General features: G+C 40.0%; 1 protein-coding gene across 4 annotated transcripts in view; it reads left to right on the top strand.

The window, feature by feature from the left end:
* Nucleotides 1-22369, top strand: part of Trim9 (E3 ubiquitin-protein ligase Trim9) — an 87925-nt gene that overhangs the window by 48234 nt on the left and 17322 nt on the right. For all 4 annotated transcript variants that reach the window (XM_089081976.1, XM_089081975.1, XM_011639112.3 and 1 more), the window contains 2 exons: nt 19827-19922; nt 20591-20984. In XM_089081976.1, coding sequence (XP_088938102.1) covers nt 19827-19922; nt 20591-20984 — 490 coding nt within the window. The remainder of the gene's footprint in view (nt 1-19826; nt 19923-20590; nt 20985-22369) is intronic.

Raw genomic sequence — 22369 nt, 5'->3', positions numbered from 1 at the left:
CCATCCACGTTCGGCCTCGCTATCGGTTTGTCCCTAACTGCGTAAGTTACGGGAATGTTTTACGACATTGGCGCGACTCTTGCGCGGAAAATCGGGAGCTTGCGAGTAATGGCCGGTGTTCGATAAGCGCTGAATAACGACTTGAGACCCGTTGTCGTGTGCGTTGCACCGTTTGCAGTTTGCTTCGCGAGTCTCGCCGCGTGACTTCCTCGCGATTTTCTTCGACGATCTGTCTTCTACGCTTTCGGGACTTCGGGGAGACAATGTGTCTCGGTGAAGGATTAATGTTCTCCTAGATTTATATGTATATATTCCCGGTTTATACACGACTATCAGGCCGTCGCTTCAGAATTTAAAGTGAGATTACGATATCTCGAAATCAGCATCTAAGAAGTGTGAAAAATTGTATTATTTATGTTTCAAAACATAAAGTTACATCGCATCATAGCTAAAAAATGTTAATTAAAATAATTATTTCTATATAATTTCCATTTCCGTGAGAAACTTTTGACTTGCAAAGTCTGAAAACAAATCATCATTTTGTTTCCGTTATGTAAAGGCCATCCACTCGCCCGACACGCAAAACGGCCGGCTGTCACGCTGACGTATCGTGCGGGACGGTGACAAAGCAAAAATCTAATCTCCGTCGCGGACCCTTTTCTCGAAGAGTTCAAAGGACGCGCGTCGTAATAACACGACGTAAATCACCCGGCACAAACTTCGTTTGCGCAAGTAATTGGATAATGCGCCACGCGCGGACGCGCGATTTGCGGCTCGCTCGCGTGACGGAATACATTTATATGACACACCGCGGAATTAGGACGATTAGGCGAAAATTCGCGTCGCACGAATCGCTAATTGCGACCGTGCTCCGACAATCCAAGACAAATCGCACAGACGAGCGAGTGGCTAAGCTCGAAATACAAGCCAAAAAAGTAAGTGGCGATTAGGTACACAATTATCACTGATTTAATATAGTTGTATTATTAATGACAAAAAAGAAGAAAAGCTGAGATAAAAAGTTGAGATTTATTTTAATTTATGTGGATTTGCGTGTGTCCGTAAAATATAATCAAAGTCATTGACATTTTACTAAATTTGCGTAATTATAATAGGAATTTTTTATTAGAGAGCAGCCATATTAATCAAGGGAACAATGGATTTCTTCGCAGTTTCGGTACAGTAGACTCTTCTTCTTTCCTAACGTGCGAGGAATCTTTTTGCGCACGTCCGTGCAGCTTTCGCTAAGAAGACTTTGCATAGCAAGAATACGTGACGGACGAACGTTTAGGGTCGAGTATGCCGTCGGAGGAAAAGCGGAGGAAAGCAGGAGAAAGAGCCCGGGACACTCGACGGAACAGCGGGCGCATGCTAAATGCGAAAATAAGAAAAGTCGATACATAGGTAAAGCAGGTCTCCATGTAAGAATGGCTAATCTAACTTTGTACATATATACTGTATCCCGGAGGTAACGCCCGTTCCTTTTACCGACGGACTTCAATCGAATAATGGCTATTCACGTGCTCAATTTACTTTACGATTTGAAAGTTGAAATTTTTTAATAAAAAATTGCTCACAGATTCGTAGACCAACCCATGGATGATGCGCTGGCGATTCTGGAACATCATATATATTTGCACGTATATACGCTTATCTATCTAAGAATAGAACGTTGCTATAAAATGTTATAGCCTGATTGCGCACCTTTAAGTACAAGATAAAAATATTTTTAGATGTAATTTTAAATTGTTTTGGGGAATTATTCATAATTATACAGCGTACCTATGTAACTTCTTACAACTAGTTTATAAATATTAGAGAATTTATTGCTGATTCTAAAATGTATAGATATCAATGAATCATTCAAATGTCATTAGCAATGCTATACAGTGTATCGTTGAACGTGTGCTTGATATCATGAAGTCTCACCATGCAAGGCTCGAAACCTACGCGACATCGTGATATTTCTTGAATTATTGCGATATCAATCCGACGTTCGTAATTTACTTCGCTCCGATATGATGCTCATAAATCATTCCATTCCGGACGTAACATCTCTCGCGTTATGTCGACGACGGAAGCGCAGTCGTAACACAGCCAATTACCGCCTCGCAAGCGTCTAATGCCACTCCGCGAAGCAGCCCCGAGTATTTCGTCTCTCTCGCAAGTTTACCGTGCAGCTTTTCGTCCGACATAATAAATAGCAACCCCAGCAACAAACCTCGAACAAACAAGATAAGTCTCGACCCGGTACCGAAGAATCGACTGGGGAAACAAAAATTGAGCGCGACGAGTAAATTTCGAGATTGCAATCATTTCCTTCAGCAAGTACTTCGCAAGTATTTTCGCTGACATAGTTGTTCCGGAGGAAAAATTTCTGCAAAAATCAATTTGTATATATATATATATATATATAAATTACTCGCTACTTGAAAAACGAAGATCATAGAGAGATGATTGTATTCCCGAGACTTCCAGGCTTCGCGAGGAAAATTTCCTCGTAAGAGATTCGCGAAGTTACGCGTAGTGTTTTATGACTGGCGCTACCCCATGAGAGTTCCCGATCGCCAATTTATTTTTATAAAGCGCTCATTATGTGCCCTCGTACTACCATCGTTATGCATCGAGCCGCTCCTTTCGTGGCTTCTACAACCGCTCCCAAAGATCATTCCGATCGTCCGTGTTCCTCCGTATTCGCGTGTTCGTGTCATAAAGTAACAACGTGCAGGGTCATTCCGTCCTCTCGTTCCACGAAGTCGAGGAACCAATTGCGTCTCGCGCACCGGGAACTTCTCCAAGAATGTTGGAAAACGCGGGCAATTCTCCCTGCAACGGGCAGCTTTATGCCGTCTCCTCGAGATAATCGAATGGCATTCTCGAAAATGATTTTGGCCGGAATTACCGTGTAATAACGTGGAAAGATATTGAAGTGATTTCACGACGTCTTCATTTATACCGCTAACTCTTACGTGGTGAAATTAATTTCACGAGCTCGCGATGAAAATATTTACGGGATGACAAATACTCTCTTGTATGTTCTTTGAGTTATTTCTGTTTAGTTATTATTGTTAGTAAAGCATGCAATTATCAAGATGTGATTACATTTGGATATTGGAGATATAAATATGATATTTTATACTCAAAAGCAAATTCCAACTTGAGCATAATCACAAAATTCGATAGCTTGTGCCCGTTATGGACACGAGCTGTCTCCGGCAACGTTTTAACGTGATTGAGACCCGCCATCGCTCATCCTCGCCTTGACAGCGACGTCATATCGCTCTAATGTGGCCTTTTTTAGCTTTCCGCATTAGCTTTTTTTCTGTCGCTGGGAAATTTGTTCGTTATATATCAGGATATCCTATTGCCGAGTGTTCTTTGTTTCATCGCGCAAAACTGTCATACGTGTCATACTATTCTAAAACTATTGAAACAAATAGCCGAGTATTATCTTTCCAACTACACGTCCGAAATAAATTCCGCCGTTTACGTCGCGCGGAATGATCGATACCTTCCTTTAGGGATTCATATTTCAATCAAATAGCAGGTGGGCCGTGGAAAGCGGTGGAAATTAAAGTGAGTTGCCTCCCGCCGTTAACGAAGCACTTTCGCCCGCTCTTGTTCGCCGCGAGTTTATCCTACGTCCTTAATGCACCGGCCTTACTGGCATTATCCGAACTTACCCTCGCGCGGTTCTTCGGACAATTTGGAAAATGAGCTGGGATAAAAAACACCTGCCGCTGTATTCGCAATTAAGCGCGTTGATAATTGTCGCCGGGCGAATGAAAACTAGCGTCGTGCGCCGTTCTCGTCGCAAATGATTTGTCAAAAAAAGAAAAAAGAAAACAAGAAGAGGAAGAAACAAAATATACTCCGTTTAGTTCTTTTTTTTTTTTTTTTTTTTTTTATAGTTGTGGAACAGTTATTCTATAATTATTCTCATTGTCTCGTGCGCGTGCGCGTGCACGTCCGAGTGGACGGTCGCTTGACGGTTTAAGGATCGCAAATTATCGTAGTATCGCGTTGCGAATTCGATTCGCGATGCGGACGGCGGCGCCGTTTCAATTCAAATCACAGAGGAGCGTGCCCGCGAGAGCGCAACCAATGCTGCTTACCTTCGACTTCCGAGTCGACCATTTTAGGGACGGTGGGAGGAGGGGAGGGAGGAAGGGAATAATAGCCCCGTGTCTGGCTTGCTCAAGATAGGTAGAACAAATATATAATTAACTCTCCTCCGCGACGCGACGCGATGCGCCCCTCGACGGTTTTTCTCGCGGCGAGAACGCGTAAACGCTCGTCCAGCGAGCTCGGCGTCGAAGGGGGTAAACGCTCCCTTGGTGATAAAAGCACTTTCAGAGTCGGTCGTAGCCCCCATCAGATAATTTGGAAAATGGCACGTGATAAAGGGCACCTGGTGTACCTGCCCTATTAACACGTATTAGAGTAATTATCGTGATTGGGAAGTAACGAGCCGAGAGAGAGAGTTTCATTTGCTCAGGGACGATCCAGAAACTTGAAATCGTCAGATAGTTTGCTCCCAAGTTTAAATATTTTCTAAACTTTGGCTATCTAAAGTTTACAAAATTTGTTACAGCGTAATATCGATAAATTTTAAATTAGGACAGTTGAATTTATGCTACGCTGAGAAAGTATCGCATAAATATATCTAACCGGAATATATTTTTCACGGTAAAATAAAAAAACAGCAAAATTGTGCAATCAAGAAAAGATTTCGCATCATCGTTGGATCGTATTTAGCCGCGATTATTTGGATATTACATAATTACGTTATGCATATTGTTTGCTGTAATCGAGATTGGTTCACCATAAAGCGGTGGACAAAGCGAATTAAAGGTCGTTCTGTGACTTTTCGACGAGCTCTTTCATTTTCACGCTATCGTGTGAATCTTTACACGTTGATTGCGATTGTCAGAGAGAAGGAGAGAGGGAATTGTCGATTAAATAACATTTATGTTTAACTTGAATTGCGCGAAATGTCGCTTGTATAATAAATAATGGTGCGCCTATGGTTACGGACAGCGACATTTCTGTTACTGTAATGTAACATATCGTATAACAGCAATATTAAGCATATTGTACATCCTAATAATTACGATAAAATTACGATAAAACGCTGCCTCTTGAATCTCTATTAATGCAAACGATCGCCAGGTATATTTTTGCCCAATACGCGAATATACTATCGAAATAATAAACGCACACGAAAGTGCCGGTGAAAATATTTTTAAGCTTCGTCAAATTATTCATTGCGTGGAAGGAATTAATAACGCGACGGAGCAAGTTACGTGGCTATTATACATTCGCGTTTTAATTTCAGCCGCGGAGTATAATCCTCTTCTCTCTTTAAATGCTGACTTTCCCTCCTCTCGGGCCTCCGGGAAGGGCCAATTTGGCAAATGAGCCGCGATAAAGGACAGCTGTTCCGTTGCTAACGGACATTAATAATTGATAATTATGTCGAGTAACGTCGTCTGGTAAGATTAGTCAGAAATTTTCTGCAATTTGTAGTGTGTAATAGCTTGCATATGTCGCGCGCGATTTTGCGTACAGCTAAATTTTTTATCAAACGCACGCCCCGTGCTACATATATTGTGACCAATATTCCGTTTAATTTTTTACGAATGTCAGTGGAAAGTATTTTTATCCTCGACCCTTTCGAAACCTTTAACCGTAGCTGCTTTTTTTGCTTTTACTATTTTTTTTTTATTTTAAAAATAGAAACATATTTATAACAAAAAATTATACATCTTAATTTTTATACAATTTTTATATAATTTTATATATTTTTTCGTGTCTCTAATATTAGTCGATTTTAAGTAATCAATATCATCACAAACTTTTAATACGTTCCAAATGCTTTTTCCGCGAGATTTCCAATTTAATAATAAATTGATTTTATTACAAATTGCTCGAAAGTAATATTCTACTTTAGATCAATAATTAAAGATATGGAAGTTAATCTGTAATTTCAAACTTTCGAAGAATAAATTCAAGTTATCGGTTTGATCACCTTACACTTGGCAATTACGCGCCGCGACGCCAAATGACTCGACTTATCGCCGAGGATCTTGTTAATCCTCTCCGCGACGGTGCTAATTAATCGCGCGCAAATTACCATTAATTCGTCGGGATTAGCGGGGATTCTTTGTGCCGTGTGGAGACGCACTCCGCGGAGATTTATTACGCCGCTCTAGATTAAGGTACCGTCTGTTTTTCGGATGGTGCGGGTGCACGATAACACGATCGCGCTCCAGCACTCGTGAAAATTACAACTCTCGCGGGGAATTAATTCGGACACGACCTGGATGCGACGGTGATGTTCGAGTTCTGGTGGAGTTTTATTTTTCCAACATTTGCACGCATATATATATTCGCATGTGTGATAATAATATTCCCAATGTTGCTCTCGCGTGAGTGCGAAATATTGCGCGTGCATTTTTTTCCAGCGAATAATATTGTATAATTACGAATGTACTGTTAGACATATGGTTTGTCATAAAGAGCTATTAGACAGGTACACAAAATACATATAATATTTTAACAATAAAGCAAACTTTATTTCTTTCTCTTTTATATTATTGTTCTCTTTTATATTTCTAATTATTAATATAATAAAAATTTAGAATTAAAAATAAGTAAGATATTTTAAAAATAAAATATTTTACGTATTATCAGAGAAATTATGTATCTCTGAAAATTATATGATGTAATTATTTATTTTATTTTGTTTATTTACATAAAATAAAGAGATTTATTTTATCATTAAAATGCTTTGATGCTTTGAAAATAATTCTTAAAATAAGTAAAAATGGAAGATATTTATGCAAAATGACATTATTAAATCTTTTTAGATAATTTAAAAGATAAAAAAATTTTGGAAAAATATTACGTGAGGGAATCTTACGATTTTGAAATGATTGAAAAATTTTCCGCGCAAATCTACGCGATTTTTTGTCTAAGAGATCAAATCAGAATTTATTAGGCTGCAAAATATCGCGGAATCCATACATATATATTTACTATATTACGTTTGCGTTAAAGCATGTTTTTCTCTCATCGTATTCCACGTCATACAGAGAATAAATTGAACTCAGAGACCGCACGTGGATTCGTGTATTTTATTTACATTTCATTCGAAATTATTTGTATTCCGTAGTGTTATGAGCGTATCATGCGCGGCTCTTTGATTCGACTGTAATCAACAAGATGGTAATTAATATTTGCATTACATATAAAAACGATACGTTCCGATACTTCGTTGACGCTTTAGCGACGAATTTCTCGTTATTTATTAATAATTCCGCTCGGCAAAGTACTTCCACGCAGAGAGGCTTTCACGTTTTATACTTCTGTGTTAAACGCGTCCGTGTAACGGCATATTACAACTATTTTCGATCGTGATATCGCACCGTATGCATTCCGGTCACATTTACAAAGCTTTATTCTCCCATTCCGGAGCGTAACATTTTTACGGATGTGAGATATTACTTCGATATTATCGATGTATTATTTAAAATTTCCAAAGCGATTGGCACATTTAGCATTCACAGTTAAATGCAGTTAGCTCACCTTGCGACGAGCGTGTAAAAGTCTTTGAGCTGACGGAAAACGGCACGGGGAATTTATTCCCTGCACGTAGCGGCCGTAAACGTCCGGAAAACATGTTCTCCCGGTGTACTTAACTCACGGTATTCCGCAGGCCGATCTCAGATAATGTACCGCATCCACCAGTCATCTCAAGAAAAATGATTATCCCCTTGGTTCTCTATCCCCTGATGACGTCTGAGAAGCGAGCTCAACGTATTTCTCGTGACGCGCAGCCGGAGATCAGATATCTCTTCCGCTGGCTAATGCAATTCATTTCGTAGTTTGACATGCGTAAAATGTTGCTATACGAGTTGCTATACCCCGCGAAAAATAATTAGAGAGAGCTAAGGCGATTTATGCGAAAAGTAGAGAGAAATTCGTAGAGATTTAAACGAGTTTGCAAAATACGGATTATTTGCGCGAAATTTATATATTTTTATTTTTTATTTTTATCTTCATATTTAATTTATATATATATATATATCAAGCTATTCATTTCTCGATGTAACAATGATACAATGTAATATAATGCGACATCGATTTTCTTACAAGAGACACGGACACCAATAAATTTAATGCAAATAAAGCGGCCTGGGTGAGAGAAGACGATTGATTGCGTTTCGTCTTGCTGTTCTTTCGTTTAAAAATATCCCTCCCTGAGGAGAAAAAACTGCCGCCAGAGATATATCGGGGATGCTGTTTCCTATTTTCTTTCTATATTTGAGGCACAATAGTCCCTAGGTTTTTTTACGTTTCTTCGTATACCAACACGTATTCTGTTTCTGTTTCCCTCGTTCGGTTCGAATTCTCTTCGTCGTACTCGCGACAAGATGGAGAAAACAAAGGGATGGAAAGGCGAGAGTGAGATGCGCCCCCGCGATACAAAAGCCATCCGTTGCGTCTACTCGCGTCGTAATGAGCTCCTTGCACCCTTTCATACCATTCCTCAACCCTTCGCTCGTTCCTACTGCTTCAACACGACGTTACCTGCGACCGCGCCGAGAAAGCTGAGGCTCTCCGCGGCTTTCACGCAAATCAATTCTGCGTGATTATTTCGCGGATATCATGTATAGGGTGTTTTACAATTCGATTGCAGATCTCTACAAGAGATAAAGACTATTTGGAAAAGAAACATTTGTTTATCGCATAATATTTATTTTTCACATATTTATTTATTACATAATATTTCGAAAATTGGAAGAGATCTCTTGTCCCTCTTTATTCGAAAAAAATTACAAATTTAAATTACATCTATCTTCTCGAAATGTTTACTTCTCTTAGAAATAAAATCTGCAACGTTGTTTTCTCATTTTGAATATTTAAAATATCCGCGACAAGAGAAAGAGGTTTTATCGAAGGTTTTCGCAAAAAGATCGCAAGAAGATGTGCATACTCATACCGAGCTAGTTTACATTGTGTGGATGCAGCCGATTTTCCTCGAGGAAAATCTCACAAGAAACAGGGTAGTTTCGTGAGTCATAACGCAATTAATTCCGCGCAGCTGCACTCAGCTGCACCTGGGGATGAACGTGTCGATCGTGATAATTTCCATCTCCCAGGAGAATATGCGACTCCTATTACAGGCTGTTAATTGAACAACGTCTTCCTTCCTTCAAGGAGTGGTTTAAAGGAAATTCATCGTTGCGTCCTCTGATTCACGACCGTCTCAGGAGACGCAACTAATTAATACACTAATTAGGCGGTTCATTGTATTATCGCAAGCCTTTTTAGTATAATAAAATGCAAAAATTGCAAGTATACTTAACTCAAATACTTGAAACAAAATGCTCGATTGTACATTATTTTGAAAAGTTGCTGAAGCCGTAGGAAATGAACGGTAATTTGCATTCAAAAGTAGAATTTAAAGGCTTGAATACATTTATGCGGGATTATGCAAATTCGATGTCCTCGCCTGTTCGAATGAGGCTTCCGAGCAGCATCTCACCCCCGATATCATGATAGTAAATATGTATCTGCGAGTTAAGTGAGAATTATTTTATGACTCATAAATTCTTCAACGGGGGATTTCATCAACAAAGCTCTATATAACAGTTTAATATATTGAAATGGCAAAAATGTATAAATAGCGGGATATCCAAAAGTAATGAAAATGCGGATTGTATTGCAATTATGCAATATTGCAATTATGAGTCTTATGGCAAGTATTATCGAAACATGAATAATTATTTATAAATATCTTCATATCGATAAATAAACCATTTCATTATTTCTACAAAAAATTTTATATAAAAAACTGACGCCAACTTTTAATTCCGATTAAATAATACAAAGTTGATTAATAATTTAATTGAGTGTTTTTCTATATTATAATATTCAATTTTTATTTATTTTTGGACACTTAATTTATATAAAAAAATTGCATTGCGGAAATTCATAAATAAAATTTTGGAAGATATATTTGGATTATTTACATATGAAACCTCTCTTTGTATGAAACTGTTTTAATAACTCATGAACTTTTGCAGCTTATAGAAATTTGATTACGACGACGCGAATAGTCTCTTCAGATATATAGATAGTTTCTTTTATCTTCAGAATGGCGTAAGCACGGGTACACAAGCCCATAAAGATTCGAACATACGGTTACGATTGTAATTTTTTTCTCGGCAAGTTGTACGCGTTCGCATGCATACAAAGCGGCGCTTGAGAGAAATATGTTATCGATCATGTTCCTCGGGGTACATTCGGTTTCTTTATACCTGCTCGCTAAATCTCCGTTGTAAATTTCCAAGTTATAAGGCGATGAAATCGTAGCCGAAAGAGCTGATGGAGATATGAAAATTAGAGAGGACGATTTTTCTCAGCGATTTCTACGATGATGACAATGGAAATATTAAGATAAATGGAATTTCGTTACGTGAATAATTTCATATTATCTGATACAATAGTAATTACACATATAACCGAAATGAGAGAGAATAATATAATTATACAGTTCCCGGTGTATCAAATATCGATAGCTCCATTTTATCAATTCGGGATTATAATATAACGCCAAACTCGTAGCGCCGGAGCACGCGGTCTGGCAGAAAAAATTCCAGAGGTTTGGCGAAATGTTGACGACGGATTTTTGAAAAAAAAAAAAAAAAAAATCCTGGTATTTGATTTTAAACTCGCAGTTTACGGACGATAACCCCTGACAGAATGCTGCCGGGCTCTCACTTACGATTTGTAACCGCGCTGCACAATTTTTTCTGTTTTCCTCTTTTTTTTTTTTTTTTTTTTTTTTTTGGTACACGCGAAATGCAGGAACGGTCGTGATTTAGTGACACGGTACCCTGGCGAGATACCGTTGTTTCCCAGTCGACATTGAACGTCGGATTTATAAGTCGAAACGCGGGAACGCTCACGAGCATCAAGTTCACCCGCGCGTTCTCGTATCAGACCGCCCGATATTCCGGATTTATCAGTGCCTCCTGGTATTTATGAGCGCGTTGCTTGCATTGCGATACGAGCGCGGTATTGCGTATTTGCGTGTAACACTGTGCGCGATAAGATACGAGTGGTTCGACCGATACCTTCTTACTTATCTTGCACAATTTGATTCAAGAACAATCGCTGAATGTAGAAGCGAACCTCAAAACCCTCTTTCGATGTCGAATTAAAAACCCTCGTTCCGTAATCTTGAAACAAAAATAGTCCGAATCTCCGTTTCTGCCACAAACCCCCCCCCCTCTCTCTCTCTCTCTCTCCATAAAACTAATGCTCTTTGCCTATAAATCTTAGAAGTGGACAATACGCGTTTCGCTTCTGCATCCTTGAATCGCTGAGTGGTCGATATTTCCTTGCCGACTATTCCGTTGACTGCTATGAAAATTGAAGCGCATAAAGGACATACCCATATAATATATACCGGAGGTTCTTGCTTTGCTCTTGTGTACTTGAATTTCAAGTTCCATAGAAGAATCGCGTGTATCAAGAACCATCGAATAGAAAATAATTTAACGATGGTATTTCATATTTGATCACTTTGCCCAAAGATATCACTTTTCATAACTCGGGATATAGAAAACTTAGTCGTCCCGGAATCGGTTATCTTTTACGTGAGTTCATATATACGCTATCGCGTCGCGTTCGGAGCGCTTCGGACGTATGACAGCGCAATCGACAAAAAAAATCTGCCTCGTGCAACGCGATACGCGATATGACAGAGGGAAAAAGAGCGTTTGCGTGAACGTCGCTCTTAATCTGATCCGGCATGAGGAACGAAATATATGATGTGTCGATGTCACGACGATAATCTTGGTCTCCGATGCCTGCGTTTATCGCGTTTATTCACAATTGTAGTTTCTCCTTTCGACACTAGTAAATCACTAGTTTCTCTATGCGAATATTTTAATGGTCCTCCCCCCCCCCCCCCCGGTGTAGACGTTAAAACGCTATTTAGAGCCGTTCGCGTAGTTAGAACCGAATAACTCGCCTGTTTCGACCTGTTTAATCCATGTTCACAGTTGCCGAGGTCACGGTCAATGCAAAATGCGGGTTTTACAATCGATCGGGAATGTCGCGGAAACGCAAACAGTGAATTTAAAAGGAGTTACGTCGCATATAACATTGTGGTCGGCGAGACATCGCAGATAGTGGATTGCATGGGGGTATTAGCCGTATTCCCTGGCGTTCCCCTGCTTTTCGTTCATCCCGCTAAAAGAACACGACATTTCCTAATGGACGTAAATTGTCTCGTCGTCGCGCTAGCGTGAGTCCCTCTTTTATTCGTCTGATCCTTCGTCATCATATTGTGACTTTCTCTTTTGGAGTATCATTCGTGAACATGATAGGCAGATTTGTGAACATCTCGTTACAATGTTTTGTGAAATTTAAATTATTTATTACTTTTGAAATTTATATTGTTTTAATAAAAACAACTTGCTAGAATTAATATTAACTTGCCCGAATAATAATTATTAATATATATTAATAAATATATATAAATATGTTAAAAATATATATATATATATATACTAATAATATTAAAAATTTTATTAATTTAAATATACTAATAATAATATTGATAATAATAATATTTAGCTGGTGATTTTAAAATTAAAGTAATGAAAATATTTTCTATGTTTTGGTGAAATTGCGATATACATTTTGGGAAAAAAAGCGCAAGGTTTATACACCTTCATCAGAGCATTTATGCGCTTCGACGCGCTGTTTGCGAGAAGGGACGAGGTTTTTGCTTCGCAGTTGATTAAAAAACGTAGATACCATGACTGAGGGGAAAGGGGGCAGATCCGACGAGGTCTCTCGATGGTGATCGTGAGGCAATAATTCAGAGGGTGCTTTCCTTGTATATCAAGGGTGCAATGCGCTCTGTGCAATGAAAGCAAGCAACGTTTTTGGCGCGGCTCGTAGGGAACATAATGGCGCTTTAACAGTCGACTCATGGTGAACTTGAAATTATCCGTAAACTCAGCAATCCATTTCTTGTTTTATAACATTTCATCGCGCAACAACGATCGTAAAACACAAACGGCGCAAACATAACGATGAAAAAAAGGAAGGGATCTCTGTTACGAAAATATATAATGTGTAAAACGAAGAAAAAAAAAAGGAGAGAAAACAGGAGAGAAAAGGAGGAAGGAAAGAATTGTAATATGTAAATAAATAAAGTTACACTTAATTTTGTTTATAACGGCGCATCGAAATTATTAAATGTTAAGTTACAAAAAAGATCAAATAACAAATCATTGAAAAGCGCGTAATGAAGCATCAAAGCAACCCTCACCCTTGCCACCCTTGCGACTAATCCGATGCATCGGTTTCTCTCAGGTCTGATTCGACATGCGAGTGGTTGGTCGAGCTCGCGTGTGCATCCAATCGTTGCATTCGTGCGAGCACACTATTCGGTGCATCGACGTGGCGATAGGCCTATGGTGTTTACGCAGGATAGTATCCATCGCGAGCTCGCCTGTCCCTTATGGCAGGCTCGAGCACGTTCCGGTAAGGGCGCGGATAAACGAGCCTCCATGACGGTAAATGGATATACAGGGTAGTATCTTCGGGGTATAAGCGGCGTATTATTTCGAAAATCGATATAACGGTGGTTTTCTGTATTGATTAAACTGTAAAAACTGGATCGATGTCGACAGTTAATAAACTTAGATAAGATTAAAACGACGAGAAGCTTGGAAATATCACGCTATTATATTTTATTTTAGTTTCAGACATCTTTTATACCGGTCACATAAATGTTAACAACAATTTTCTGCTAGAAATATCTCGTATGTTGACTTGTTCGATCGTTCACTTTCTCCACTTTATTTTTCACTCCCACTCTCGCGAAAATAATCTATTCCAACATACTTTGCTATTTTTACCCTCGAGTGAACAGCGAAAATCACTTCAGACAGATGACCCTGTACAAGGAGGGTGGCACTATCTTTGCCTTTCCTGCCGCGCCATCCACCCCTTGAGCCGAGGGGCGAATCGCGTGGGCTGCGACTATATGATAACGGGCCTCGTGCGCGATCTTACGTCGGATGGCGAAATGTATATGCGCGCGAGAATGAATATCTCGCCGTGGAAAGAGGGAGCTAGAAATCAAGGCTGACGGAAGGGAGGGGGTGCATTCGAGTGACCAATTATTCCGGCACACGAAATCTCCGATTTCCCTACGACACCGAGCCACGCCTGGCGTAGACAATCAGGGACAACGGTGATAAAAGCGGGCGTCCGCTTCCATTTCGGCGAATGACTTGGAGCACGTGATGAAACGACACTGACTGCAGTCAGGAATGGCGAAATGTATTCCCGCTCTGCGCTCTCTATTAAACGTTGTGTCCGGGATAAAATGTGCCCGGTACTTTTTAACTTAATATCCCGCGCACTTGCCGGGCAATGCACTCTCGTTTTATAGTAACTTCGTTTCGGCACTAACTAACTTTGACTTTATACTTTGACGGGTAATTCTTCGATATCCGACTCTGACGCCGAGAAGAGTGAATTTGCGTGATTTCATTCAATTTGCTATCACAGGTAAAGAGAGAGAGAGAGAGAGAGAGAGAGAGAGAGAGAGAGAGAGAGAGAGGGGTAAAGAGAGAGAGGGGCAGAGAGAGGGAGAAAATATATTTTTCTAAAAGTACAAATTATATTCGAGCGATATATGATATTTTTAATGAAATGCATGATACTCACGTAAAATGACATACACCACTGTAGTAAACGGGATGGTATGTTACGTAACAATAACTTGGTTAGAGATCTCGAGTGTTTTAGGATCGCGATCGATCTTGAAAACAATGGCAAGACTCTCGAGCTTAATAAGTGCAAGGGTGCTTTTGGTACATTGCGCCGCGTGAAAGCGCCTCGAGGGTTGCTCCTGGAGCACCCTTGACTTTTGTAATTATGCTCGCGCCATCGTACAATTTGATTGGCGTTCTTAATTAACAAGTGCATTCGCTGCATTCTGCAGCACAGACGTGCGTTATCTCGCAAGGATTGACTTTCCGTAGTTCTATCTTTCTCTCTTTCTCTCTTTCTCTCTCAATTTCGTATCACTTTTTCGCACAGAATAGAGATGATCCGGCGACTGACATTTTTGTTTTTGCACACGGCTCTATTTGACAAAAACCAGTATTAAACTCCCGGCCAAAGAAGAGTCATGAAAATTCATAGTACTTTGCGCGAAACGTTATTCTCTGCGGGGAGGCGCAGAATTACACGACGACCGAATAATTTAAGCCATGGAAAATGGAATATATCATCGCGTAATATTTGTTTATTAGCATTCTCCCGCTATGACTTCAAAAGATGAATTTTTACTATGCAAAAGAATGATGATAGTCGAATAGGATAAGTATTAAATCTTCTTTACCGTAGTCCGTACTCAACTTACAATTTAAATATTAATATATTTCTTAGACAAATACTAATGATATATGATATAAATAACGAATTATTAAATAAATAAAGCGTTTAAATTTTTAACACAACAGAAATAAACGGGATGTCAATCCAATTGATAAATTAGATATGGTTAGATATGGACCTCGGAATTCGATTAGACCTTTCGCGAATTCTCCCCTTGCTTCTTGCCGACCGTTACGGTTAAAATAACGAAAGTGCCGAGGAACCCTGGCAGACTTTAATGGAATTACGTGTGGGCCGCGTGAAAGTATTAAGGATCGATTATTAAAGCGAGATCGCGCCGCCCTCGCCGCGAATCTGACGAGGTCTCTCCCTCGCGGCTTCCCTTTATAGGTGTACAACGCGGTGACTGCGGTAATTAATATAACAAAGGGTCGGGGGCGTTAAAGGGACCGCATGTCGGGAACAATCTCGCGGCATTCTCTATCGGGCAGCGGTCGCCTCGCGCGCGACTCGAACTTGGCGGAAAGTTACCCTGAAAACTGCGGAAATTACCGGGCGCGGCCGACGTTAACTCGAAAGGAGTAACTTAATTACGCTTGAGCACGACTCGCCGTTGCAAACTTTCCGTTTGTGTCGGTGCGTGCGCGCGTACGTGCGCTCGCGTGTGCATGCGGGCGGTAAAGGGCTCGGCGGAAAACGCTCGAGGCAACGAAGATACTTCCGCGAACTTCACGGGCAAAAATTCATTTTGACTCGCCATTATGGCGATAATGGGCTCTGACAAGCCCTTAATTCGTAGCTTTGTTGCGAAATACGAATTAAAAGTAAGCTGAACGTAAGATTATTTTTGTTACATCCTCCGCTTAACTTTCACGGACACGTCACGCGGTTTTACGCGAGGTTCGCTTCATTAAACGTTAAACATACTTTCCAAAATTAACAACAAAACAATTTTAATAATCTTTTATCGATACTTCTAATAATAATAATAAAGAAAACAATTTTATATATAGTTTTTTTATAGATTAATATTTATAATATAATAAGGATTTTTATTAATACTCATATTAATAAAGGTCATAAACTTCTGACATTAATGCGTATCGTATATCTAAGAAACAGTTCGACAAAGATTACTCGAAAGCTGGCATATCCGAGGCCGAGAGAGCCAGCGATTACGATCTCGGGCGAGAGCTTAATCGAAAATTAATCCGAGCAGCGCGCGATGCTCGAAACTTTGCGGAGGACACGATTCCATTATCGCGGCGGACTGCTTTCGGGCCATCCCGGTACATGCCGTTCGCGAGACACGTTCGTGTTTCGATGTAAATTGAAAGCGGTCGGGTGGCGATCGCAGGTCGGCGCGACCGCGGAAATAATTGCGAAATTAATCGGTCCCGTTCGCTCGATAGAAATATCACCGAGAGTTGCACCCGTGTTTGATTTTTTCTCTCTTTCTTTTTCTCGTTTTTTTTTTTTTTTTTTTTTTTTTTTAAATTTATACTCTTTCTCGCCGGCTTGTGCCATTCGCACGCCTCGTCCGTCGGGATTAATCGACACGAGAGCCTTCCGGTAACGTCTTTCCACCTTTTCCCGTTCGTTACCGTTTGCCCTGTAAATACGGCGTTTTCTGAAAAGCGTCTGCTGAAAAGCATCGGCCAGATTTAATAAGCTTTCGCGTGCTGTTCGTTAGGATTTTTAACGAAGCTTTCATCTGGAGGCGCGATGAAAGCCCCTCCGGTGATCTCCGCGAGTTGGATAAACTCGGGCTGTCCTTTTTTTTATTACGGATCGTAATGGCCGCGGTATTATATACATATATATGAGAACATTCTGGAAAAGTTACAGTTTCATTCGACCGTTCTTCCGTCGACTTTTATGACTGTTATAACGAGCGTCTCTGGTCGATGTTAACGAAGTCTTTGTGTATCGACTCCTGGCCAATTAACGTCGTCAGGAAAGTCGTGCGCTTGCCGTAAGAGACAATTCCTAGGGCGCATTTCGTATTGGAAATTTAAATAAATTATTCTTGAAAGTTACATCGCAGGAAATGCCTCGCAAATCTCGGAATTCATGTGCCCGTTTGCAACGGGGATGGACGACCCAGCTACGACATCAGCATTAAAGAAACGTTTTTGTATAAAGTCCTTGTACTTATAGAAATTCCAGACGAGCCGTTTAGACAACGGTTCTCGCAACATTTTGTGAGATCCCTCTTTAGTATTATTGTCGCAGACAGTATATTTTACCAAATAATTATCGGGAATGAGATGACTTATTTTTATAAACGCGAAAAATCGAATACAATACATTTTCTTTCTTTTTGCGATAATTTTACAACATTTGAACTTACTGTGCGGCTTTTGTTGATCAACTGACAACTGGCGGAGGAGTTCCGGAGATGTTCGCGGGATAATCGATCGAGGGAAACATCTCGCCTGCGGCCGAGGGGAGGCGAAGGGAGAGGGGGAGGGGGGGGTCGGATAGCTCGTCGCCCTGATGAAATCCCCGAGAGCTCTTTTCATGCTAATAAGATTTCGTTGGTCGCGCCCAATGGATACGCGCCAAAGCGCGAGGGAAAGGCACCGTCGCCGTCGCGTTCGGCGCGAAAGAGACACCGAGAGGAAGGTGAAACGTACAAAGGGATACGGCCGTCCCGGTGTAGTCGAACGCGGCATCCCTCGACATGGTGCTTTTGTCGGCGCTATAATTCGATATTTTGAGCGCGATGCCGCAGGTGAGAAAAATAACGAGTTTTCCTGTAAACGGATTCGGAAACGTGTTGCTTACTCGACGAAATTAACTTCAAATCCATTTTTCCGACCAAAAATCATTTAAATAAACATGCTGTATGTATTTAAATTAGGAATTATATGTATAGATTTTGAAGTTTGATAAGTAAAATTAAATTATTAGTTAGCAATGTGCGTTTCTTGCATACGACTCCGTTAATCGTTTTGTCAAGAAATAGACGACGTTCACATCGAATGTGCTCATGTCGTCCGATATTTTCCTGTAATCCGTGGGGGCTTTATCGCGAACTTGCACGAGTAAATTCGCGTCTTCCATGATGAATGCCGGCGTCTACCGGTATCGTGTGCATACTGCGTACGCGATCGCATCCCATTTCGACTAGCACACATTGTCGTGTTAAATGGAAACTGCCGACGACGCGCGTTGGTCTCCGGTGAATTCGACGAAGTGCACCGTCCGTACGTTCGATCGATCTGAAGGTATTGTCCGACGAGGAAAGTCGAGAAATGAAGAAAATGATAAACGAGAACTGTGGGAAACGATTCGCGATATTGCAAGACGATGCTGGCATTTCTCGCCCGGCAAAATGATAAATTTAACAGTAGTTGTAAATGCGCGGTGGCTACCAGATTCTAAGTTCCTCAATGTTCGCCATAATGTTATAATATTGAACATTACAAAATATTTTACATAAGTGAATAAGGGATGGACTTTGTTGAAATAACGGCAACAAATTTCGAAAGAATTTTACGAAGATCGAAGATATTAAAAGAATGTCGAAAGTAAAGAAAAATGACTATGTAAAAGTCGAATATCTTTTATCAAATTTATTTTTAGAAAAACTGTTCGTCAGTTATTTCAAATATTGAAGGCGCTTTTTAACTTGAATATATTAAAGATATAATGTAGTAATTTTATTAGATTCGTATTATATTTCAAAATAGAAAATAATACCGTGAATTCTGTTTATATCGTTCGATATTTCACGGGATGGTAAGATCAGGTATGTTAGTCTACTCTATCCCGAGTTTGATTCCCGAGATTTTCACGGTAAAAACAACACCGTTCCTTTTTTCCACAACGAAAGAAGAGCACTTTATGTAGTTATTGAACAAACAACGATATGTACTTAATACGAACTCGTTCATGAAAGCGTGACTACACGTATGTACGGTGCGCTCAATGTACAAACTCTCTACATATGGGAACTGTTTATCCATTGAAACCAGCGTGACATATCGATCCAACATCGAATGGTCATATACTGTACATAATTCGTCTTCATTAGTCACCACTGCCTTAACCAATCTACAGTTTACAGGCACATAATCTACATTCTGCGCAACATACAGAAACACATATAAATTAAATATGATAAATTAATATATACAAAAAGAAGATATATATTGCAATATATATATCTCCAAAATTCAATTTATAATTCAACATTTAATATTATTCAATTTTTATCATTTTGGTTTTTCTTTTATAAAAAAAAAAAAAAGAAACGAAGTTTCCTTCACTTCATATTGGTATCTTCGCAAACGTTTTGTCCATATCACGTCCGCCGAAATCCCCCTCGAATCACCGCACGTTTCCTCACGTGTCGTGAATTTCTGCTGTTACAGACGGAGCTGTCGCAGAATCTGCAGCAGCTGTCGGAGAGGGCTCGCTCGACGACGGAATTCATTCAAAGGCTCAAAGGAATGACGGATAAAGTACATGTGAGTATGCGCGCCTTTGGCGCCCGTTTTAAATTCCGTGTCGACGGACGCGTCAACGCGGTACGGGGCCGTGAAATTGCGAAAAGATATGGCGTTAATTACATCAGCTCTCCGTAGGATAGAACATCGGCGCGGATTCATCTCTGATGGCCGAAGGGATAATTCGGGTGTACAAAAGGATGCCCGGATGGCTTGCAATCGGTGAACCAAGCTGCAAAAGCCGACAGATGCGATTTCTTTTGATACAACTTTTTATTTTCTTTTCCTTTGTACATGGCATACTAATCAACTTCATACTGTGTTCCTCGTACAATCTATAAAAGCTTTCTACATGTGTAGATGTAAAAGAATGTATGTATGGTGTTTCTAAAAAAAGTTAAAATATGATATTTTGTGTTCAAACTTAATTTAATAAATTCACAGAGAAATATTTTCCGAAAAAATATCTTCATAAAAATTTTTATACAACTCATTATTTTTCGGACGAGGTAAAAACAAGCTTTGTAATAATAAGTATCATCAAAAATCATGATCGATCGTAATTTTTTTTACATATAAATTTTTTATACTACAGGAGCAGAATATTTTATGTATAAAAATAATCACATCAAAAAAAAAAAATGTCTCTCGACGTCATAATCAAACGAACTCATTCCGCTGTTTCCCAGGAGGAATGCGTGGCGCTCGAGGAGGAGGTCGAGGATCGAGTGGCAAACTTGGTGAGTCTTCTGCAGGCGAGGAAGTCACGGTTGATCGAAGCCGCCCGACAGACCAGAGAGGCGAGAGTGCGCTCGTTGCGAGACCAGGTGGCGAGATGCGCCACGCATCTGCAGACGACCACGGCACTGCTTACCTTTTGCATCGAGGCCCTGAAGGAGACCGACAGCGCGGCCTTCTTACAAATCGGCGGCATGCTGTCGGTCCGAGCGGCGACCGCCGCCGGCTCTTGGGGCGGCGCCGAGGGTGTACAGGAGATTGCTCGTCTGCCGCTGCTCGATCTCACCCTGGACGACAAACCGTTGCGCCGTGCCATCGATCAGCTCACCTTCGTCCAGCTCAAACGTGAGTCCGTCTGTGGGTGAATGCGGTTTACACGGTCGCGCGACGCTCGTGTGCGAGTGTAGATCGAGCTTACTCGGCGATCCGTTCGGTACAATGATTGTGAATAAATTTTATCGTACGGACGGGTTATCGGGTTATTCGAGTAACTGCTTCGTATTAAGACGAGATGAGAAATGACATGAATTTTTAACCTCCGTCGAAGTAAAATGAGCTTACTGCACGCCATCATTTCTGTTTGATAGATTACACTCGCATAACGATTTGTGACTTTTCGAAAAGAGACAGAATGTTAAGTTTTAATAAATTTATTCGTCTTTGCTGAAACGAAGGAAAAAAACTTTTTACAACTTGATGAGTAACTTTTTACAACTAGATGAGATGTTCCGGGATAATCAGTAGAGCTTCGCTGCTTGTGTTATTGATTTCGCTGCACTTTCGAAGTACCACTTAATTAATTGCTAGAGAACTCAAAGTCAAAGTATCGTAGATCTACTGCGTGTACCAGAGAACTTATTTAGGAGCCAACACACGATTAGAACCAACAGATAATTTCGTTGCAAAAACTATCCCTCGTGTACTTTGATAAATAAGACACATTCCATTCTGAAATAATGCTCATTTATAATGTCCATAAATTTATAATGTGTACAAAATAATGTGTACAATTTAATATTATGAATAAAGCAGAAAAACAACTACAATTATCTTGAAATTAAAAGATTTAAAAAAATTGCCAGAAATATCTATTTTAAATAATGTTTAACATTTACAGTATGTATTTGTCAGTCAAACGAATATTTTATAATATAATTTGGCAAATATTTTGTAGAAGACTTTTTAATCTTATTTTTTGTAAAAAAAACCACCGTTCAATAATCCGTGGAAAAAAATTAGACATTTCTTCGTTAAAACGATCTGATAACGAAAATATCCCGTTGGCTTTTTCTTCTTCTAGTTAAAAATTCATTCATTTGCTTCATTACGCGAACTGAATCACTTACGGCTTGCCGAATTCTAGCTCACATCGCGTATAGATGTGCTCGATACAGAAACGGGCGTAAAAGCGGCGTAAATTCGTTCGAAAGACTTCGTGCACGCTTAATTGATTCCTCGTTTCACGACTAGCGAGATTTCATGGGGCGATTTATCTTTACGGAGTCGCGTTGATCGCGCAACTTTGCCGCGAGTCTTGCTCATTGATAGTCGTTTACCTCTCAAATGGACGAAATGGAGGTTACACACGCCAGTGTGAGCTTGGACTTTCTCGTTATTTCTCTTAAAACGATTAATAATTAAAGTCCTGTTTCGTTACCGTTACTGACATATTTAAATTAGTTCGAATATTACGCTTTAATTCTTACGATACATATCTTTTCGTTAATATC

This window comes from Pogonomyrmex barbatus, unplaced genomic scaffold (assembly GCF_055798465.1).
Source record: "Pogonomyrmex barbatus isolate J1 unplaced genomic scaffold, ASM5579846v1 scaffold5, whole genome shotgun sequence".
Classification (NCBI taxonomy): Eukaryota; Metazoa; Arthropoda; class Insecta; order Hymenoptera; family Formicidae; genus Pogonomyrmex; species Pogonomyrmex barbatus.
Note: the sequence above shows the minus strand (reverse complement) of the source record. Positions and strands in the feature narration are given on the sequence as shown.